This window comes from Pyrenophora tritici-repentis, chromosome 1 (genome assembly GCF_003171515.1).
Source record: "Pyrenophora tritici-repentis strain M4 chromosome 1, whole genome shotgun sequence".
Classification (NCBI taxonomy): domain Eukaryota; kingdom Fungi; phylum Ascomycota; class Dothideomycetes; order Pleosporales; family Pleosporaceae; genus Pyrenophora; species Pyrenophora tritici-repentis.
The window spans coordinates 813,344-832,098 of NC_089390.1; the positions used below are offsets into that span (position 1 = coordinate 813,344).

General features: G+C 52.1%; 9 protein-coding genes across 9 annotated transcripts; 4 read left to right on the forward strand and 5 right to left on the reverse strand.

The window, feature by feature from the left end:
- Window positions 1–1,195: 1,195 nt before the first annotated feature.
- On the forward strand, window positions 1,196–1,915 carry PtrM4_003100 (methyltransferase protein 10; the record flags this gene model as incomplete). Its single annotated transcript, XM_001930355.1, has 1 exon — window positions 1,196–1,915. One exon carries the CDS (start codon window positions 1,196–1,198, stop codon window positions 1,913–1,915), a length of 720 nt encoding a protein of 239 aa, XP_001930390.1.
- Window positions 1,916–3,230: 1,315 nt separating this feature from the next.
- Window positions 3,231–3,829, forward strand: PtrM4_003110 (DUF4149 domain containing protein; the record flags this gene model as incomplete). Its single annotated transcript, XM_001930356.2, has 2 exons — window positions 3,231–3,277; window positions 3,325–3,829. 2 exons carry the CDS (start codon window positions 3,231–3,233, stop codon window positions 3,827–3,829), a joined length of 552 nt encoding a protein of 183 aa, XP_001930391.2.
- Window positions 3,830–4,117: 288 nt separating this feature from the next.
- Window positions 4,118–4,694, forward strand: PtrM4_003120 (uncharacterized protein; the record flags this gene model as incomplete). The annotated part of the gene is made up of 2 exons (XM_001930357.2): window positions 4,118–4,406; window positions 4,456–4,694. The coding sequence occupies 2 exons, from the start codon at window positions 4,118–4,120 to the stop codon at window positions 4,692–4,694; spliced, it is 528 nt and encodes a 175-aa protein (XP_001930392.2).
- A 1,511-nt stretch (window positions 4,695–6,205) lies between these two features.
- Window positions 6,206–7,250, forward strand: PtrM4_003130 (Sdh5 domain containing protein; the record flags this gene model as incomplete). The annotated part of the gene is made up of 2 exons (XM_066102667.1): window positions 6,206–6,671; window positions 6,763–7,250. 2 exons carry the CDS (start codon window positions 6,206–6,208, stop codon window positions 7,248–7,250), a joined length of 954 nt encoding a protein of 317 aa, XP_065964869.1.
- A 97-nt stretch (window positions 7,251–7,347) lies between these two features.
- Window positions 7,348–8,421, reverse strand: PtrM4_003140 (glycoside hydrolase family 53 protein; the record flags this gene model as incomplete). The annotated part of the gene is made up of 1 exon (XM_066102668.1): window positions 7,348–8,421. One exon carries the CDS (start codon window positions 8,419–8,421, stop codon window positions 7,348–7,350), a length of 1,074 nt encoding a protein of 357 aa, XP_065964870.1.
- Window positions 8,422–9,137: 716 nt separating this feature from the next.
- PtrM4_003150 (40S ribosomal protein uS3) lies at window positions 9,138–10,233 on the reverse strand (the record flags this gene model as incomplete). The annotated part of the gene is made up of 4 exons (XM_001930360.1): window positions 9,138–9,470; window positions 9,523–9,941; window positions 10,099–10,124; window positions 10,211–10,233. 4 exons carry the CDS (start codon window positions 10,231–10,233, stop codon window positions 9,138–9,140), a joined length of 801 nt encoding a protein of 266 aa, XP_001930395.1.
- A 361-nt stretch (window positions 10,234–10,594) lies between these two features.
- On the reverse strand, window positions 10,595–11,940 carry PtrM4_003160 (PutP, Na+-proline symporter; the record flags this gene model as incomplete). Its single annotated transcript, XM_001930361.2, has 3 exons — window positions 10,595–10,859; window positions 10,911–11,800; window positions 11,857–11,940. 3 exons carry the CDS (start codon window positions 11,938–11,940, stop codon window positions 10,595–10,597), a joined length of 1,239 nt encoding a protein of 412 aa, XP_001930396.1.
- Window positions 11,941–12,547: 607 nt separating this feature from the next.
- PtrM4_003170 (ProP, Permease major facilitator superfamily) lies at window positions 12,548–14,102 on the reverse strand (the record flags this gene model as incomplete). Its single annotated transcript, XM_001930362.2, has 2 exons — window positions 12,548–13,590; window positions 13,643–14,102. The coding sequence occupies 2 exons, from the start codon at window positions 14,100–14,102 to the stop codon at window positions 12,548–12,550; spliced, it is 1,503 nt and encodes a 500-aa protein (XP_001930397.1).
- A 2,084-nt stretch (window positions 14,103–16,186) lies between these two features.
- On the reverse strand, window positions 16,187–17,899 carry PtrM4_003180 (uncharacterized protein; the record flags this gene model as incomplete). Its single annotated transcript, XM_001930363.1, has 1 exon — window positions 16,187–17,899. The coding sequence occupies one exon, from the start codon at window positions 17,897–17,899 to the stop codon at window positions 16,187–16,189; it is 1,713 nt and encodes a 570-aa protein (XP_001930398.1).
- Between the last annotated feature and the right edge of the window lie 856 nt (window positions 17,900–18,755).

An 18,755-nucleotide genomic window follows, 5' to 3' on the forward strand; every position in this document is an offset into this window, starting at 1 on the left:
AATGGTAGATGGTGGGAGATCCTCGTCGGCAACGGAATATCAGATATTTCTTCTCTGCTACTGCTGTAGCTGTTGACTTCTGTAAGTTATTCACTCATCCATTCCTCTCACAATCGCTCATTCATCTATCATGACACGCATGCTTTGCTATTGCTTTTTTCCCCACACGATCACCTCACTGATACCATTTGTAGTACAACAGATTCCTTCCAAACAATGGAGCAACCTGCGAAAAATTGTTCTGTGGGAGGACTTTAAGTCATCGCCGCGCTCAGTATGCCATGTTCGAGGCCTCATTGCCATTTGTCAAGCGAGCTCGAAGCTGCAGGTCGAGAGACACATAGGTCTCCTTGCCAATCTCATGCGTCTTAGATATTCTGATGGCTGTAAGGGAAACCAATTACGCATCATAGGTTCAGGGGTTTTATCCGCGATAGTTCCCTGGATAGCCGAGACACTACTACTCCATGAATACGGCATGCCTGCAGATGCATTTCAACTCATCATCGATGGAAGCTTATGAGAGTCGCTTGAAGCTTGGGATCTTCTCGAGTATGTAGCGGCCATGCAAGAGGCCATGGTCGAGCAATGCAAGATCAGTAATACACGTCCGATATTTTCATACCTTATCCGCCCTGGTCATCACGAGCAGTTGTCTTTGCTCTGGCAGTTACCATCAGCTTTCTCAAAAGCAATCCGAGAACCCGTTGAGGGGATATCGAATATTCAATTTACAGGAGAGGTGGGATCGAGACGTCTTCTGCTATGAGAGACGTGACTGGACGTTGGATCAGTGGCGAAAAGAGTGTTACGACCAGTGTTGTAGAGAGATCAAGACGGATTTCTCGAAGAGAATGAACGCTCGATATCGAATAGAGCCTCAAGGGCTCGGCAAAGTTTACAAGACGGTGCAGAATGGGGTGGTCATCCGTGGGGGCGACCGTACGTGATATACTTACCCAGCTTCAACATACCATTCAGATATGGTTCACAGATACACGCGTGTTTTAGAGAGACCATTTCCGCTGGTATTTCCATGCCTCCCATCATAGACAAGTCTCTTAATGTGCAAATACGCAATTGCTATCCTTGAACGTTCTTGTCGCGCCTGTTCTGCTCGCTTACTTATCCCCATCCCACCTGCGCGCCCCGCCACCAAACACTGCAGCCGCTGCTTCTTCCAAAACCGCAATTAATGACTGCACCCACACATCTCGATCCCTCGGAGCTAGGCACAAAATCCTACTGGGACGCTGCCTATAGCACCGAACGCCAGAATTTTGCCGCCAACGCCTCTGACGAGGGAACAATATGGTTCAGCGACGCGGGCGCGGAGGAGCGCATGCTCTCTTTCCTCGAAGATCTCAGCGATGAAGGGCACATACTCAAGGAGGATGCGGGAGAAGAAAAAGGTGCGCGATTTCTCGATCTCGGCACGGGAAACGGGCATCTACTATTTGCGCTGCGCGAAGATGAGTGGTGCGGGGACATGGTGGGCGTAGATTATTCGGCACAGAGCGTCACGCTTGCGACTTCGATTCGCGACGCAAAGGATGATTCCTACAGCGACATTTGTTTTCACGAGTGGGATATCTTGTCGCAGCCACCCGGCACATGGCTGGGTACTGGCTTCGACGTTGTGTTGGACAAGGGCACATTCGACGCCATTTGCTTGTCGCAAGAGGAAGATGCACAAGGGCGTAGGATATGTGAGGGATATAGGGAGAAGGTCGAGCCGCTGATGAAGAAGGGCGGCAGGTTTCTCATCACGAGTTGCAATTGGACGGAGGAGGAACTGAGGGGCTGGTTTGACGGCGGAGAGTTGGAGTTTGAGGGCAAGGTCAAGTATCCGAGCTTTACATTTGGGGGCAAGACGGGCAGTAGTGTTGTTACGCTGTGCTTCAAGAGGGCATGATTTGGCCCTATTTCCCCAGGGGGATATCCGCCATCACGATTGCATTACTTGTCGTGTCCGCGCGAGACCAAACACTTTCTCTGCCTACCCTCAAGTTCCCCCCGTACGGTTTAGACGTTCAAACCACGCTGCGCGCCTTCTCTCACGACCACCGCCCATACCCGCCTCCGTCTCGTATACGTCCAGCTTAAAGTCTTGCCCCGGCACGACTTCTTGCACGATGGGCGCGACGTAAGGCCTTATGGTTCCAGTGGCACTCATCCGCCAGGATGCGTGTAGCTGCGCGAGTGTGATTACAGGAAGTGAGACCATGTGAAAGCTCACTGCGATAATCTGAGGATTAGGAGATAATATATACCATTTGCGACGAGTGCATCGAGGGCAGAGGGAGAGGATCGTCGGTAACGGTAGCCTAGCAGCATCTCTATTGGTGCACGCGCGCGACTCAACCCAGCATACTTCCTTCGCCCCGGCCAATATACTTATAATGCCATGCAGTGCTCGTCCTGCGAGCCATACATGCTATCAGCCATTTTACCATAGTGCACCTATCCGACTATCCCGTCTATTTCCAGTTCCAGTCTCTCTCTGTCCTCAGCAATACACCATCTGTCTTCTTCTTCTGCTGCTTCTTCGGTCACTACTTCTCAATCTTCACGCCCGAAAGATCTGACCCCAAGCACCTTCCACACGCCAAGGCATGTCCACCTTTGACTTGCGCCCTAAGCAGTTCAGCTATCAACCACTCAGCATTCCTCGGACGATGCCTCAACTGCTTTCTTCGGTCCGCACCTTCTTAATCCGCCGTGCTCAAATTTCACCTTCACACTACCAAGATCATTGCCTGACTACCCACTGTATTCGCATCATACGTCATATGTGAAGACGTTGTCGAAGGGCTAGCTGGGGCTGTTACGAGAGCTGACGACGTGTAGAGGGTGCGGCGGAGGTTGTTGAGCGAAGGAGATATCTTCGATGCTACAGTGGCTCATAGGATTCGTTACGTATTCGCGCATAGCTATCTAAGAACTTTTGCGCTCGCGAGAGAGGCTGAAGATGCGCGTCGGCGGCTGGCTAGATTGCGGGGAAGTATGCTAGGCTCATCGTAGGAAAGCTGCATGCCTCGTGCTGCAGGGGCCCGTCTCAGCCATGTGGTGAGATCATCATTCGCCGAGGCTGCTCGACGCCGCATCGCATGAAGCTTGGTGACTTTGCTCAATAAATCTCAACTCACTTCGACAACTTCAACTTGCAACCTCTGCATTTGGTTCCTCTTTTTTGTAATCGACAATCTAATCCTGCGACAAATTTCACAATGTCGCTGTATTCCTTCAAGAATCCAGCAACGTACCATCTACTGAGGTATCATCTAATCACCCCTCACAATGCGCATAGCTAACATCACGTAGTTATGGCACCCTTCTTGGCTCAACACTCTTCCAGTCCTTCATCAGCGGCGTCGTAGCCTTCCGCGTCCTTCCGCGTCCACAATTCTCCACCCTCCAAAAGCATACATTCCCTGTATACTTTACACTTCAGACCGTTACACCTGTCGTAATGCTTCTTACCTACCCGCGCGGCGCATCAGCTATCTTGCCATATCTCTCTTCTTCTTCGGTTGCTCCCACGGCCACTGATAGCTTAAGTTCATGGCTCCACGCAACAATGTTTGTGACAGCGTTAGTAAACTTGGTATACGTTGGCCCCAAGACTACTGAAGTAATGGGCCTGAGGAAACATCAGGAGACTAGGGATGGGAAGAAAAGCTATGATGCTGGACCGCATAGTAAAGAAATGCAAGTGCTGAACAAGCAATTTGGAATCTTGCATGGGGTCAGCACTTTGATTAACTTGGCTGGGTTGGGCGCCATGATCTGGTACGGAGCGATCCTGGGCGAGGGCTTGACTTTGTAAGAGGTTATGAGCTGGTCCGTAAACACCGATAGAGTCTTGGTTGTCTGCTTTGTGCAGGGTGGGGAGCAGGCTACACCAATGTACAGAGCAGGCGAAGACAAGGGCTTCACATCATCTACATGGCTAGGGTGCTACAAGTGCACTGTTGGACCATTGAATATTGAGCACATGTTACGCACACTTCATTCAACTACAAACGCCTGAACCTCGGAATCCACGTACAAATGACATTCTTCTTCCTCCACTGCCCCATACCTTGGTTACGTCGGCCGCGTTCTATACTGCATCATGGCATCCAGTTTTCGATCGCTCAGTCTATGCAACCCCTGTAGCACTGAGTATAACACGGGCTTCTCGTCTCAGCAAGATACTGCAACAGAGGACAAGGCAGTGCAGTACAGACAGCTCATCTCTCGCGCCACCACACAGCGCCTCCACTCAACCTCACTGGAGGACCTTACTAGGCTCAAGAGATATATCATAATGGGTAGCGCGGTCGAAGCGTGGGAATTGCAGGAACGTGTCATCGCTCGGGGAAAGGCTCAAGCTGCAATTCGAAAACTCGGTATTCCATGGGGTTCGTCACAAATCCAGATCTTCCATTGCTGTAGCTAACAGCGGGTTAGAACATTTCGTTCAAGATGTCAAGAACGCAGGCGCCGAAATCCACGTCCTTACACCTACGCGATACGAAGCACCATCGAGTATCCCATATACCAACCAAGATGCGAATGAGGCGAATGAGAGGCTGGCATACACATATGTAGATGGTCATGTTGCAGATACGGATGTTACCTGGAAGAAGACACATGCGGCAGTGTTTGAGGCATTGAGCATGCTTGGTAGGGCCAGGTTGAAGGACTAAGGCGAACTGTAGTAAGAGTTAGGTAAACGGGCTTGCAGTGGAGGCTGCGACGCCACGAATCGATATGCAACTATTCTGCTTGACATCCTGCTCAACTTTTAGTTCCAGGCACGAAGATGTAACGTTGTTGTATGTTTCGCGTGACGTAGGCGAGCTTGTCTGATTGATATGAAGTCGACACCATTGTGTCAGTGGAGCCAGTGTTTACTTTGTACTTGCTCATCCTTCTTGAATATGAGTGACGAACAGCTTGCAACTTATTCTACGTAGACAAAGTGTGTGCTTTGATGTTTCTTGCGTTGGTATGCAGTTTTGAAGCAAGTTCTACTACTATACATGCTCTTGACAACGAAAGAAAGAAATAATGTGATACTTCTAGGAAGTTACTGGTCTTCTGTACGATCCAATGACGGAGCATGGTCAGGTAGCATGGCCCAGAAGCTAAAACAATGTCAAAAAATGCGAGTAATATCTCATATGCCTATAGCGAACTGAAGTCAGTGATCCCTTCTTTGGCCTAGCTTCCTTTTATGCCCCACGTGGGCCCTGGGGTAAGGGAGGTGAACAATGCATAGACATCAATATCACCGAGTGTCGAATTCAAGTGGTGAGGTGTTGGCAATGGTGACAGCATTAAAGGCGTCATATTTTCTCACAATCATCAACACTCTTCTAATCGTCCCAAGAAACGCAACGGCTGTCATCTGCTTGGTTGACCACAAGCAAGATATCCATCAAGACCACATACCATTTGCGCCACACTAATGAAAGTAGTAACTTTTCGGCTAAGTTTGACTCCATCTTCCGATAACAGTCCAGGCATCTCAAAGTCATTTCCAGAATGTCTTCGTCCCAACCAGTGAAAATGATCAACTCGGTGATCGATCTTGATTGGACGGAGACATTTCAAAGCCCGGTGAGAATGTTGATTTCACTACGGGGACTTCGCAGGGATCATACGCCGATGACCCTTACTGAGACTATCCCGGAAATTTCCAAAGACGCTCTGCAAGAGAGATGTCGACTACCCCCTTGCTACCAGATAAGGGCTCTTTTCGACGCGTGCATAGCAGCTCAAGGAGAGAGGCAATCACCGCCCACTGACGAGGAGGGTGAGGCCTTTGCTAAAGCTCTGTACAAAGCGTGTCCACGTACTCAGGCCATATCCTACTAACGATGAGATGAAGGCCATTTATTTGGAGCGTTTGAGTGCTCGGAGAAAGGAACATTGAGCCGTCAATTGGTGGGTAGCTGGAAGTGTGTTAGTCTTTTTTTGAACGCAGGCGACACTGCGCTAGCCTTTGCGATGATTTGTATTTATTGTGAGCGATTTGAGTGGTGCACTGGAGGGGTAATAGACTCTGCGAGCCGATCAGCAGGGATCGTTTTCGTCTTAATAAGCCGAGAGCTTTGACCCAGTGACGTTTTCTATACCCTCGGCACCGCCCACACCCCAAGCTACCCCAGTGTCAATTGAACCCTTCACACTGCAACTCACGGCCAATCCAACAATGGCCTCCTCTCGGCTCGTTGCTCGCTCGTCGCGGGCTCTTCTCACTCTCCAGCGCAGCCAATGCCGTACTTTCAGCATCTCCGCTCTCCGCAACAACGAGTTTGAAGCTCTCAACAAGCGTACAAACGACACGTCGGAAACATATCGCAAATACCAGATTGAGAGGCCCCTAAACCCTCACATGACCAACACAACTTCGACCATTGCCAATGCGATGCCTTCGGTTGGCGAGGACGCCCCTCCGCCAGAGTTGATCACCAACGCAGACGGCAAATTCGCACCCAAGGACTCGGTACCGGAGAACACGGAGCGCATGACAGGCGGTACACAGAGCAGCAAAAACCAGGATGTCAGTGGTACCAATGGCGAGCTAGGCGTTGGCGAGATGGAAGGCGCACAGTTCAAGGTCGAGCCGATCCGGAGGACGGGAGAGGATACAAACACGATGCGAGCGAGGTTATTATGTCCGTTTCTACACTGCCCTGGTCTTTGTTAGGCAGTCAATATGCCTCGCGACAATTTTGTAGCAAAGAGCTGTCACTAACTTAAAAGCAGACCAGAGTCGCAAGAGGGGAACACTAGAAAGTGATCTTCTTCTCAGTACCTTCGCCGACGCCCACCTGAGCACCATGTCACCCTCCTTGATGCAACAATATGATACCTTCCTCGACGAAAACGACTGGGACATTTACTACTGGGCGACCCAGGAGCCCACACCTACGTCGCACGAAACCGCAGAGGGCGCTGGCTCGACAATGTCTACCAAAAACGCCCAGGGCATGGATGCGGCGACACAGACCAAGCTTCCCGAGAAGGACGAGCGCAAGCGACAACCTGGCGAGGGCGAGTGGGCGCAGACCGTGGGCACCTTCAAGCCCGCGTACAGACCAGTCCCGTCAAGATGGAAGGGCAGCGAGATTCTCAGTCTACTGAGGAGGCATGTCAATGAGCGCAAGGCAGGAGGTGTTGTTGAAGGAACAGGAAAGTCACAGGAAGGCAAGGGTCTCGGCATGATGCCCGAGATCAAGAACTTTGACCAGTAAAAGGCGGGCTCCTGGTTTCCTGCTATATACATTGACTGATAGATATATACATAAACACGTCTCCGCCAGCTTTCGTCTTCTGCATTCTTGTTAGGCTCTAAATGGATGCATAGACCGCAAAACTACTCATAACCTTGCCATCGTCAGCCACCATGAGGTTCCACCCACAGCTGCTACCCAGCCCGGGGTTGTCAATCCACGCCGGCTCCCAGTAAAAGAGGCCTGTGCCCTTTCCATTCGGCACAGCAGCTACGCGCTTCGCAACTTCCTTCATCCACTGCGTCTGCCCATCCACACTAATCGGAATACTCTTTGTATCCGCGGGAAACGGCGTCGAGGGATTGGGGCAGTAGCTCGGCCAATTCGTCTCCACGACCATAATCTCCTTGCCATATTTGTTCGCCATGTTACCCATTGACGACGACAACGCAGCCAGCGTAGCCCCACTGTTATAAAACGGATAGTACGACACGCCCTGGACATCGAAATCCGACAACGACAATCCACCGCCCGACCCCAGCACCGTATCGTACCACCACTGCTGTGTAGACCAGTTCCACCCGTTGTCAAGGTGGATCATGATCTTCGGCTTTGGGCTCATCGTCGACGCTTTGACCGCTTTGCTGGCGGATTTGAGCAGCGCCGCTACGTTCTTGGGCCCATCGGTGCCGGATAATTTGCCAATGGGGAAGATGAGGCCCGACGTGATTTCATTGCCGATGCTGACCACCTTGAGCTGAATTCCCTTGGACTGGAACGTGTCGAGCACGTTTTTGGTGTAGTCGTAGACTTGCTGTATGAGCGCGTCGCGGTTTAGACTCTTCCACGCGGCGGGTACGACTTGTTTTCCTGGATCGGCCCAGTTGTCCGAGTAGTGGAAATCGAGGTAGATGCCCAAGCCCGCTGCTTTTGCCCGCTGCGCGAGCTTGACATTATAATCTAGGTTGTAGTTTCCGCCGGATGGGTTGACCCAGATGCGCTGGCGGACCGTGTTTGCACCAGAGTTTTTTAGAATGGTTTCCAGAGGTTGCGCTTGGCCGGCTGCGTTCTTGTACGTTTTACCCGCGGCTTCTTCGATGGGGACAGAGGACCAGTCCGCGCCTTTGTAGGGGAGCGCTGCGAGAGCAGTCGCGGCGCAGAGGAGCCCAGAGAGGAGGGTTGGGAGACGCATACTGGGTGGGAGGGATGCGCGTGTAACCCTGGTAGAGAGGCATGGCACCGTGATTGCTCTTATAGCAAAAGTATCATGAATCGCCATATCTTCCTTCGCATTTCGGAATGAGGACCTATTGCGGAATAGAGTCTCGTTGTGGCAGCCCTTCCTCTCCGGGAACTAATCAAAGGTATCGTGACTATTGACTAAACGGATTTCCTCCAATTAGACTACGCGAATCACTATGCGTAGTAAACAAGCCATCGTTTCAGGCTAGATGAACTGCCGGCACGTTGTGGGGTAATTCTTCCGGGGGTAATGTATTCTGCATCTTCACCCAGTCTAACACGGAAGCAGGCAATCGCGGCTGCATGCGCCGACTACCTGCCCGTATCGGATGGCGAGAAGGCAACAGTACAGAGAATGTGCCGGAATGCCTTGGAACAATCATGCGAAAGAATGATATACGAAATAACAAGGGGCAAAAGACCGGCGGTAATGAGATGCAAGACAATATGGGACTACTGTACCGGTTCAAGGCAGTCATCATTGATGTTTGGGTGGTTTCATTGAGTACATAGCAGTGAAGCAGTAGAGACTCCTTAATGCCTCCCTATCAAAAACAGCCCAGCCCGTTCCGAATGTGCAAAGGAATTGTAAGGGTTCATAATGGCATCACTCTCTCGCTAAATGCCTTTTTCATAACCGCATTGCGCCCGCAGACAAGTATCAACCTACTGCTCCTCAGAGTAGCCCTCACCACCAGCTGGCTGGGCCTCGCCCTCGCCCTGCTCGGCCTGCCTGGCCTGTTCTGCAGCCTGCTGAGCAGCGATGGCCTTGGCGCCGTAATCTTGCGACATGGGCTGGACGACGGGCTGCTCCTCCTTGGGCTCGATTATAGTGACGGAGTCGGGAAGAGACTTGGATGGGCCGGCCTTGCCCTCAGGGTCGGAGCCGCGCATAATCTTGACCTTGATACCGAGCACACCCTGGCGGAGCAGGACGTGGCGGGTAGCGTGGTCGATGAAGTCCTTGGCGGGCTGACCAGAGTGGATCATGAATCCGTCCTAGATTTTGTTAGTATGCCAATTCGAATGTCACCAAAGCATGTGAACATACGGTGAACTTCATGCTCTTAGCACGGGCGGCCCTGAGCTTTCCGGAGACGACGACCTCGCAACCCTTGGCGCCAGACTCCATGATGAACCTTAGCACACCGTAGCAAGCCCTTCGGACGGCCAAACCATTGAGAAGCTTGTATCGGAGGGACTCGCACTGGGCGACGGCGGAGAGACCACGGTTTTGGACCTTGGCGGCGTAGAGGGAGACGGAGTTTTCGGGGAACTTGAATCGCTTCTGGATGAGCGAGGTGAGCTCACGGATGCGGCGACCCTGCTCTCCGAGGACTTCCTGGGTGTGTGTGGCGCGGATGATGATGTCGGTGACGGTGGGGGTAACGCGGACCTCGACGCCGGAGTAACCCTCCTCGGCCAGCTCGCGCTGGAAGAACTCGTTCAGCTCGGCATAGAAGACACCGTCTGGGAGAAAAGTTAGCGATTGATCAATGTGCGCAATATTCCCAGTCCAGGCTTTCAGCATAGCCCAGGTCTTCGCATTGTATGCCACTCTGCTCTGACCCAGCATTCGCTTCTTCTGCTACCTCCTCTGTCTATCTGTAAAAGGGATATATCGTACCAGCAACGAACTTTCTCCTCTTGGAACTGCAGGCCGTCAGTACTCCGCTCCCATTGCGCCCTTTGCCGCTGTGTCTTTCGCTGTGCGGCGACTAGCTTGCGGAGTAACTCACATTGCGGTTTGAGTGGTGGCCATTTTGTCGAACTGTCGATGGGCGTAGCTGAACTCCGGGCGTGGGTGTTCAGAAAAGTCGAGCCGTTGTTTTCGAAGTCGTGATGTTCGGCGGCCGCAATTCGATATCGCTTAGCGAGTGCGCGCTAAAGCTCGGACCAGCAGACATCAGTCCCCGATAAGATAGGCAGCATCATCAGGGTCACATCACGTACCACAAATCCCAGTGTAAACACAACAGCAGAATGAGATTGGTAAAGCACGTTGGGAAAACAACACATTTGATATATAACCTACCATCTCTACATGCACCAGGAACGCCAGCTCAGGATTTCAATACCACAACGTGGACCGGACTTCTCTAATCCCAGTCGCCTTTCCGCTTCTAATGATGCTCGATAGGGTCCTCGGGAAGCAGAGGCTCGCTCTTCCTCTCAACGCACGCCTTTAGCGGCGGGCGGATCAAGTCATTGAATAGGAAGGTGCCATACACCAGTAGAGCGAAACCAGCGACCTGGAGCCATTTGAACGTCTCCCAGCCAAGACCAAGCGACACGATCCAGATGAAGAGCGTACGGCAGGTATCAATCGTCGAGCGCGAGGTAGCCGAGACAGTGCGTGTAACCGAGAGACCGAAGAAGTTGAAGCCACTATCGCATATTAGTACATGTGTGAATTTAACGAAAAGAAGGAAGACATACCCGATGCTGATCATGATCAAGAACGACGACACCGCGATGGCGCGGTAGTGCGTCATCTGGTACAGTCCCTCCCTGGCGTTGAAGTAGCCAGTTCCAATGGCAAAGTGCAAGACGATCATGCCGACGAACGTGACCAAGAAGCCGAATACGCCTTCCCAGCCAACGACCTTGATGGGCTCCATCGAGTACTTCTCCATGATTCTTTCCTCAACTACAAACTGGGTTGCCGTGAAGATTTGAGCGCCAGCAATCAGCAGTACACCGATAACTGTCATGGCAGCTTGCGAAGCCACGGCCTGCATGTCTACTGAGCCGGTAGCATCGACCGACTGATGACCAGGTGATGCTTTGTCGTCCCTGGTTATAGCTCCCGCAAGTCCAACGACTGCAACACCGGTAACGACTACGAAGAGTGAGAACCACTTGTAGAGACCGAGATGACGCTTGAGAAACCAGACGCTGAACAGGCCAACAAAGAGCACCAACGCGCCTCTAGTCATCTGATAAATGCTAGCTGCGACGAACAGGAGCCCAATGTTCATAAGCGTCGTTCCAGCAATGTCGCAGCACGCCGGGAGCGCCAAGAGCAAGATGCTCCGTCCCTCAAGTGGTATCCTGCCCTCATCATCTGCATGTACGGGCTTCAGCGGGTTCGCAACGGGGGCCGTCTCGCTGTCATCCGACGCTGGTGTAGCAGCACCATCGTTGTCCGGAATAGCCTCGTAGCCTGCCTTTGCGCTCGCGTATCGTTGGTAGAGGTTGAACGCGCCGATGACGAGCCAGCAGCCCATCTCGCCCACAAACATCTGTAGGGTCTGGAGAACGGGTTGTTCAAAGTGTTCGCGGTATTTCGGTGAGGGAGCGTCGCAGTTCTTTACGCATTGCATGTCCTGGTCGCAGGGGTCAGCTTCTATATTGCAGACGGACACATGGACAAGTTGTGTACCTGGTACTTGGTCAACAGCGTGTTGCAAACACCTGTCAACAGCATCATAGCCACCAAGAACGGCACCGCAGCTCTAACTGCCATGATGAAGATGAGTCAAGCTTTCGGAGCTTGCGAAGCTGACTGAAACGTTATCGGACGTGTAGTGCTGGCCGTGTTTGTTAACGGCAGACAGCGGGTAGGTGTGTGAACAGAAGGAAAGACGGGGGATGGAAGGAGACAACGTCAGCGACACAGATCTACTAGGCAGCTTCAAGCTGCGACTCGTGATGGTTTGGTGCAGGGAGTGAAGCGCGTGAGGCTGCATCACGAGCTCGGCGATAAGATATGGCGCTAACAATTGGCCTCGGTCGGACGAACCCCTGTAGGCGCGTCATTAGTATCATTCCGCCCCGAATGTCCTAACAGGGCAACAGTCAACATTGAAGCATACTCTGGGTCTAGAATTTCTTCTTTCTCATTGTAGGGAAAGACACAGTATTGGATTTGACCCAAGCTTGCGCTAGCTGCCTTGTCTCACCTTAGTTTGGTGAGCAAGAACGAGTGATCAACCATGATATGGCTTGCGCTGGATGCAAAGTTCGCTGAAACCGGCTATAAAACTTTCAAAGGGTATCTAGTATCGCACAATCTTGTTGGGAACCACCTTCCAATACAACTATTCACCAAGAGACCCCGAATCTCCATCTGCTTACAGGAACCATCTGAAATCCGGACTCCGAGGTCCATCGCGTAGTTTCTCAGTCGACACGTCCCTTGCGCTAAGATTGATACCTTGCTTCGCATTCCTCCTTTTGTTATCCACAATCATATAGGCTCCCAGTAGCAGAGCACACAAACATCCCGTCGCCCCAAACGCCGCTGTGGTAGCCAGAGCCGGGATGTACTGAGGTGCATCCTGTGGCCTGAAAATGTTCGAACTGACTACACCCATCAGATTCGCTAGTGGAACGCCAATCGAAGTAAGCGTCACGCGACGATTCTCATCGGCAACGTTGTTGTTATACCATGTGGAGAGTAGGACCGAGGGTGCTGATGTTCCCCATGTCATCATGAAGCAGGCGAAGTAGGCTATCGTGAGAGAGTGTTCGACGTCGATCGTAGCGTAGATGATGAAGCCGATGAACGTTAGAAGAAAGCCAAGGGCAATAAACGGGAAGCGTAGACGCGTGTGGTCCGAAGCAAAAGCCAGAATAAGGAGAACACAAGCTCCCACAATGTTTGGGGCCACGGTGTAGAGGTTCGTCTTAATCTTGTTGTAGCCTAGTCGTCCAACAATCTGCGGCAAAAAGAGCGAAACCGACTGTAAAGGAACACCAAGGCAGACTTCAATAGCAAGGAAGCCGTATGTAGAAGGATCCTTGAAGATAGTGAGGGCACTTTTGAGATCGAACTTTTCACCGACGACGGAGGAACTGTCGATTTGGATACGTGTGTACGCGAGCTGTTTTTCGGCTTCGTTCAGGAATTTGGCCTCGTAGGAGTTCTTTGGAAGGTACCAGTAGGCGATAAATGAAAAGCCGATTGTGAACAGCCCCTCAATGATAAACAAGTATCGCCACGATTCGAGCTTTGAGTGAATATGAAAAACGCCAAAGGCGAGAAGTCCGGAAAATGCGTTTGCAATGTTTGATGCGGCGTAAAACAGTGCAAGTCTTCGTGCAAGCTCGCCTCGACGATAAAACGTGGTGAGATAGTAGATGACCAGCGGGAAGAAGGCAGACTCAGACATGCCTGTATGTTGTCAGTCTCACGCAAGCTTTTTGGTACAGATCCGGGTACTTACCAAGAAACCACCTTAACGCCATCATCCCACCCCAGTTCTGGACACTGGCAGCAAGCAAGGTCGCACTTCCAAAGCAAAACATCATAATCGGTAACACGCGATGCGGCCCAAACTTCTTTCCCAGCATACCAACGGGTGGCGCGAAAATGACATATGGCACGTAGAAGATACTCAGCATAATGTTGTACTGATTTCCCTTGAACCCAAGATCCTTATCCATACCATCCGTTTTTGCGTTCCCTAGGTTCCCTTTGTCAAGTGCGTTTGCCAAGTACATGATCGCCAGCATAGGCAGAATGCGTAGGTCGAACTTCCATAACAAAGCTTTTTCATGCTCGTAATTCGGTAAATGGTGTGTTGTGCCCTCGATTGGGACGGGACCTGGGGCTTTACCCGATGAGAGGGAGGCGGTAACTTCGAGACCGTCCTTTGCGAGCTCGGGGTCTTTGCTTGTCGACATGGTGGTGGATGGAGCAAATCGTACTCAACGCCGTAGAATATCGAGGAAATTTGGGCCTAAGACCAGCGCAGGTGAAAGAGTGTGCTGAGGTGCTAAATAAGACGATGTGACGCTGTGCTACACGATCGACATCACTCCCAGTGCTTCTGTACGATGCTACCTAACCATTATCTTATAACTCCAACGGCAGCGACGTCGCCGTGGAGTTACATACTCCGAGACGATACTGCCTGCCCTATGCACTCGGTTAACTCGGCCGGCATCCGCTCAACGATGGATGCGAGCGCAGGGTGACATTTTCCCGCCGTCAAGTCACGTCGCGCACCATGGGGCGCGGATGTCTTGATAAACTCCCTGTCCTCTCTGACCAATACCGGTTATTTCATGCAGCTTGCGGGTCGTGTGAGTGGTTCGGCAACCGTTCTAGAAGTGGGATCGACCTGCATCTTGGCCGAGGATTGGAGGGGTTCACGCGAGATACGATGATAAGAAAAGGCCCGTTGAGTAGCGGTATCGGAATCCGGAGATAGTTGAACAGCAGGAGACGTTTCGACTTGAATTTTTCACGGTTTTGTCATGTACTCAGCATGATGAAGTGGAGGAGACGGCATCTCGTGCGTCTTGTTGTGATGTTCATGGAGTAGGCAAGAGTGGAACTCTGGATGTGCTTGCTTTCCCCGCATGGCATTTAGAGTGGGTCTTATCTACTTACAACATGAAATCACGACGGGACGAGCATCCTTCTACCTGATCCTGCGCCAACCCAGTAGCGTGTGTGATATAGTTGGAAGTATGCGACCAGCATGTCCGGTTCTCGGCGAGGCTGTATAGATGTACGTCATAGCACAAGGTTTGTTGTACATCTACAACGATCTGAAAAGACGGATTGGCAGTGCAGTATCGGTATTCTAGGTGATTACACAACTTTCCTTAGAAGGTTGGGACACTAGGTTGCCAAAGTACATACTCGACCACGACCACTGAGTTGCGTCACTCTTGGAACGCTTGGCTATTGTATCGCAAAAGAATCGATCTAAGCGACAATACTGCTAAACTGCTTACGCATATCTGCCAAATATTCACGTTTTTACCGAGATAAAAGGCAGCTATATCTGGGATTCCGGCCATACTCTCCAGCGATATTAGCAGAGTAGTGGTTGCTGTCCAATACTCTAATCATACCTTATCCATAGATGTTCAGATGCCTCGACAAGACTATCATCATACTTACCACAGAGATTACACATGCTTAACATAGGCTCAGTACTCACATCAACAAGCTTAGACTCACTCTTCAACTTCCGAGAGAATAACATTCCCAAGCCACCTCCACCCCCTACCAGCAACACAGCCTCGCCCATCCCGCCCTATCCACACGCAATATCCGACATTGCATGACCCCATCCGGGCGCGCCGTCTTGGCCTGTGGGTACCTCAAACGGTGGGTGGGTCAGATGTTCGCCGCCGCCGCCGGTTATCAATGTATGTAAGCAGATGATGATAGCGGAAAAGAAGCGATAGCCGTATCGGAGGGGCAGTAGCAGTAGCAGTAGCAGCGCAGCTGAAAACCCTTTTCTCCATATTGGAAAATAGAGTTTACGCTTGTAAGGCGCACGAACAGACTACCGACACGGAGAGCAGACGTCTTCTCGTAGTCTTTGTCATCGTTGAACATCAAGGGCTGTTGTTGGAACGACCATTATGGGTATGACGTCAAGACAAAACGAAGAAAGATGATGTGGTATACCAAAATTGATGTCAATACTGTGCTATTGATACATGGCGTGCTGGGAAGCAGCGAGCTAGCCTGCCCATTCCCGAAGACCGTCTATAGTCGAACAACGAAAAGCAGTGCATGTCCGCGAACGAAAAGGAATCGACCATGCATGCCAGTAACATCTTGAGGTATATGAAGTCTGTAAAAGAGAATCACAAGTCGCGCTGCTGCGCATAGGTGCGAACAACAGTACTATACAACGCCAATGGGTATCCTAAAAGCGAGGCTTTTACTCGAAAACGCCTCTATACAACAAAGATGGGAAATCACTGTACATATGGAAACATGCGAAAGAACATTGTTTCTCTCATGGGTTGTGCACGGCTTCTTTACCCTTTGAGGAGCGAGGATGCAGAAAGTTGAGACCGCCTTTGGCGACACCAGCGACGTTGAAATGCAGGGGCTCTTTAATACCCTTCTCCCGGACTGGCATCTTTCGCTTGGAGCGCCCCGAAATGTACATGGGCTGCTTGGCATGGGGACCATCGTTGACGTTGGGCATGCTTTGCTTTGCTCGCAGCTTGGGTTTCTTGTCGCGGTGCTCATCATCGGTTTCGGTGTCAAAGCTGCGAAGGCTGCTGCGCTCGGAAGAGAAGCGCGGGTTGCTGGAGTGACTTGACGATTGAGTTGGCGCACGCTGTAGGGGGCTCAGAGAACTCAGCCTAGAAGAGTAGGAAGACGAAACGGTTTGGGTACGCTCGATGGGACTCAGCATAGCAGCTGAATTAGCGAGGACATCCAGTCCCGAAGGCGTCCTAGTCGCCATCGAGTGAGTTCGAGATGAATAAGTAGGAGGAGGATCCTGGTAATCGTACATAATCTCTGAGTCCAAGCTCTTGTATTTGGCGGTGCCGTCGAGCTCCTCGTCGTGTTCCCAGCAACTGTCGTCAACACCAGTCACTGAAGGTAGGAATCGAATCTCGTTCCAAGTGACGTCCTCGTATTGCAGGGTGATGTAGAGAACGTCGCCTTGCATCTTGTCATGCGCAATGCAGTGGTCTTCAAGAAAAGGGTAGTCCCAGACGTCACGGTGAATCAGGTCTGGCGGTAGAAGCATGAGGGCCATGCGGCCAAATGGCTCGTCGAGGGGACGATGGCCCGTCATGGGCATCCATGGTCTGCCGCGAAACAAGCCCTTGAAGGCTGTCTCAATGCGGTTAGTGAAACAGGAGCTGTCCTGGCTCGGAAACTCGAGGTTTTGCTGAAGCTTGCGTGATGCACATCGTCGGTAGGCGTTGCTATCAGGGTCGAAGGCGTACCTCTGTGACTTGCGGGGCACGAAGATGACGCGGACGTTCCACGACAGGGGGTACTTCTTATCAGTTCGGATGGGCAGCTGGCCGAGGGTGTGTGGTGATTGCATCAATAGTGGCAACTGTGGAACAGGTGGGGTGGGGCGGGGTGACAGATGCGCTTTCGGCGTTGAAGAAACGGGTGTTGCGTCTCTCGACAGGCCATTCAGCTGCTCGACCCGATCGACCCTATTCTCCAGCTCCATGCTAAACTCGTCCACCATGATCAGGCGCTCACCCTGAACCTTGATCTGATCGCTGAGCTCCGTTGTGCGGTCGACTACAGCCTCCACCTTGTCATCCATAGAGAGCTTCAGCAGCTGCATGTTTTCGTACATGCGTGCCTGGACGGCAGTGTTCGTCCTCATCAGCTCTTCCCGTGCCAGCCTCTCCCTGAATAGCTCCTGCTTTAGATGTTGTTCCAGCGTCTCGAAGCGCTTGACCTCGTGCTTCAGCCGCTTCATCTGCTCTACCGCCTCAATGTATGCGTCCATTGACACAGTCGATGGTGGCTGTGCCTCATGGATCCAAGCCTGGTGCCCGCACCCACAGCGGGAGCGGATAACGGAATCTGGAAAGAAGCTCCGACATTGGCAGCGCTGGCGAGCGCCATTGGTCTCAGACGACGGGAGGATAAAGGCACATTCTCCCCGTGGGAGCTGTGCCTCGCCGGCGGGCGCGGGCTTTCCAGGCAAGTGGACAAGTCCCTGAGTGTTGCTATGGAACATCAGGAGTCGCCCTGGGGCGGTCGTTATAGCGTGGGTGTTGGATTGGTAATGAGCGGCTCATGGAAAGAAGATGCCGATACAAAGGGCGTCGATATATACTGCAGGAGCAAAGGGTCATGTACAGCGTATGGCGACAAAAAAGAGGGTCAAGAGCCTGAGGCGCGCCGTTTAGCTGGGACAAGAGACTCGAGTAATATACAGAGACAGGCAAGTGGCCAGGATATGCGGCAGGTGCACAAGATAAGCAATCAAGGACTACTCACGTCGATATCATGCGAATGGCAGGTCGCACAACCAAAAGAACAGGCAGGACCTGTGCACCCGTGGGTGAAGAGGGAGTTTGGGGGGCAAGGTAGAGAATGTACCAGTAATTTAGCCTGGCCGACGGTGCAGGTACTCGTTCTTTTTGGCCGTGAACTAGCTCCCGCGCCGGGGATGGCCAGCCCTGTCATTGCTGGGGACAGTGCTATGCTGGTTGTGGGCGGCGGTGGTGGAAGCTGGAGTTTGGGGTGGGTAATGGGTGCCAAGCCAGGAGTAAAAGATAAGACTCAGGCCCCTTCTGCCACCATGTGCGCCCAATGGCGGACGTCGTATGGGCGCCCCGAGATGGCCCTGGACACTCGCCGCAGGCGAATCTTCTCTCGGTGCTCGTATTAGTATTGCGCGTCTGAGCCAGCCCAAAGGCGCGTGGAACTGGTGCAGCCGCATGCCCTGCAGCACACGGCCGCCGTGCCCACCACACCAAGCATGTGCCCGACCTGACCGCCCATGATAGATTCGAGCTGCGAGGGCGACGAGCCACCCCACACGACCCGACCGCTGAGGTCATTTGTAAGACGTCTTCGTCACCGCAAGC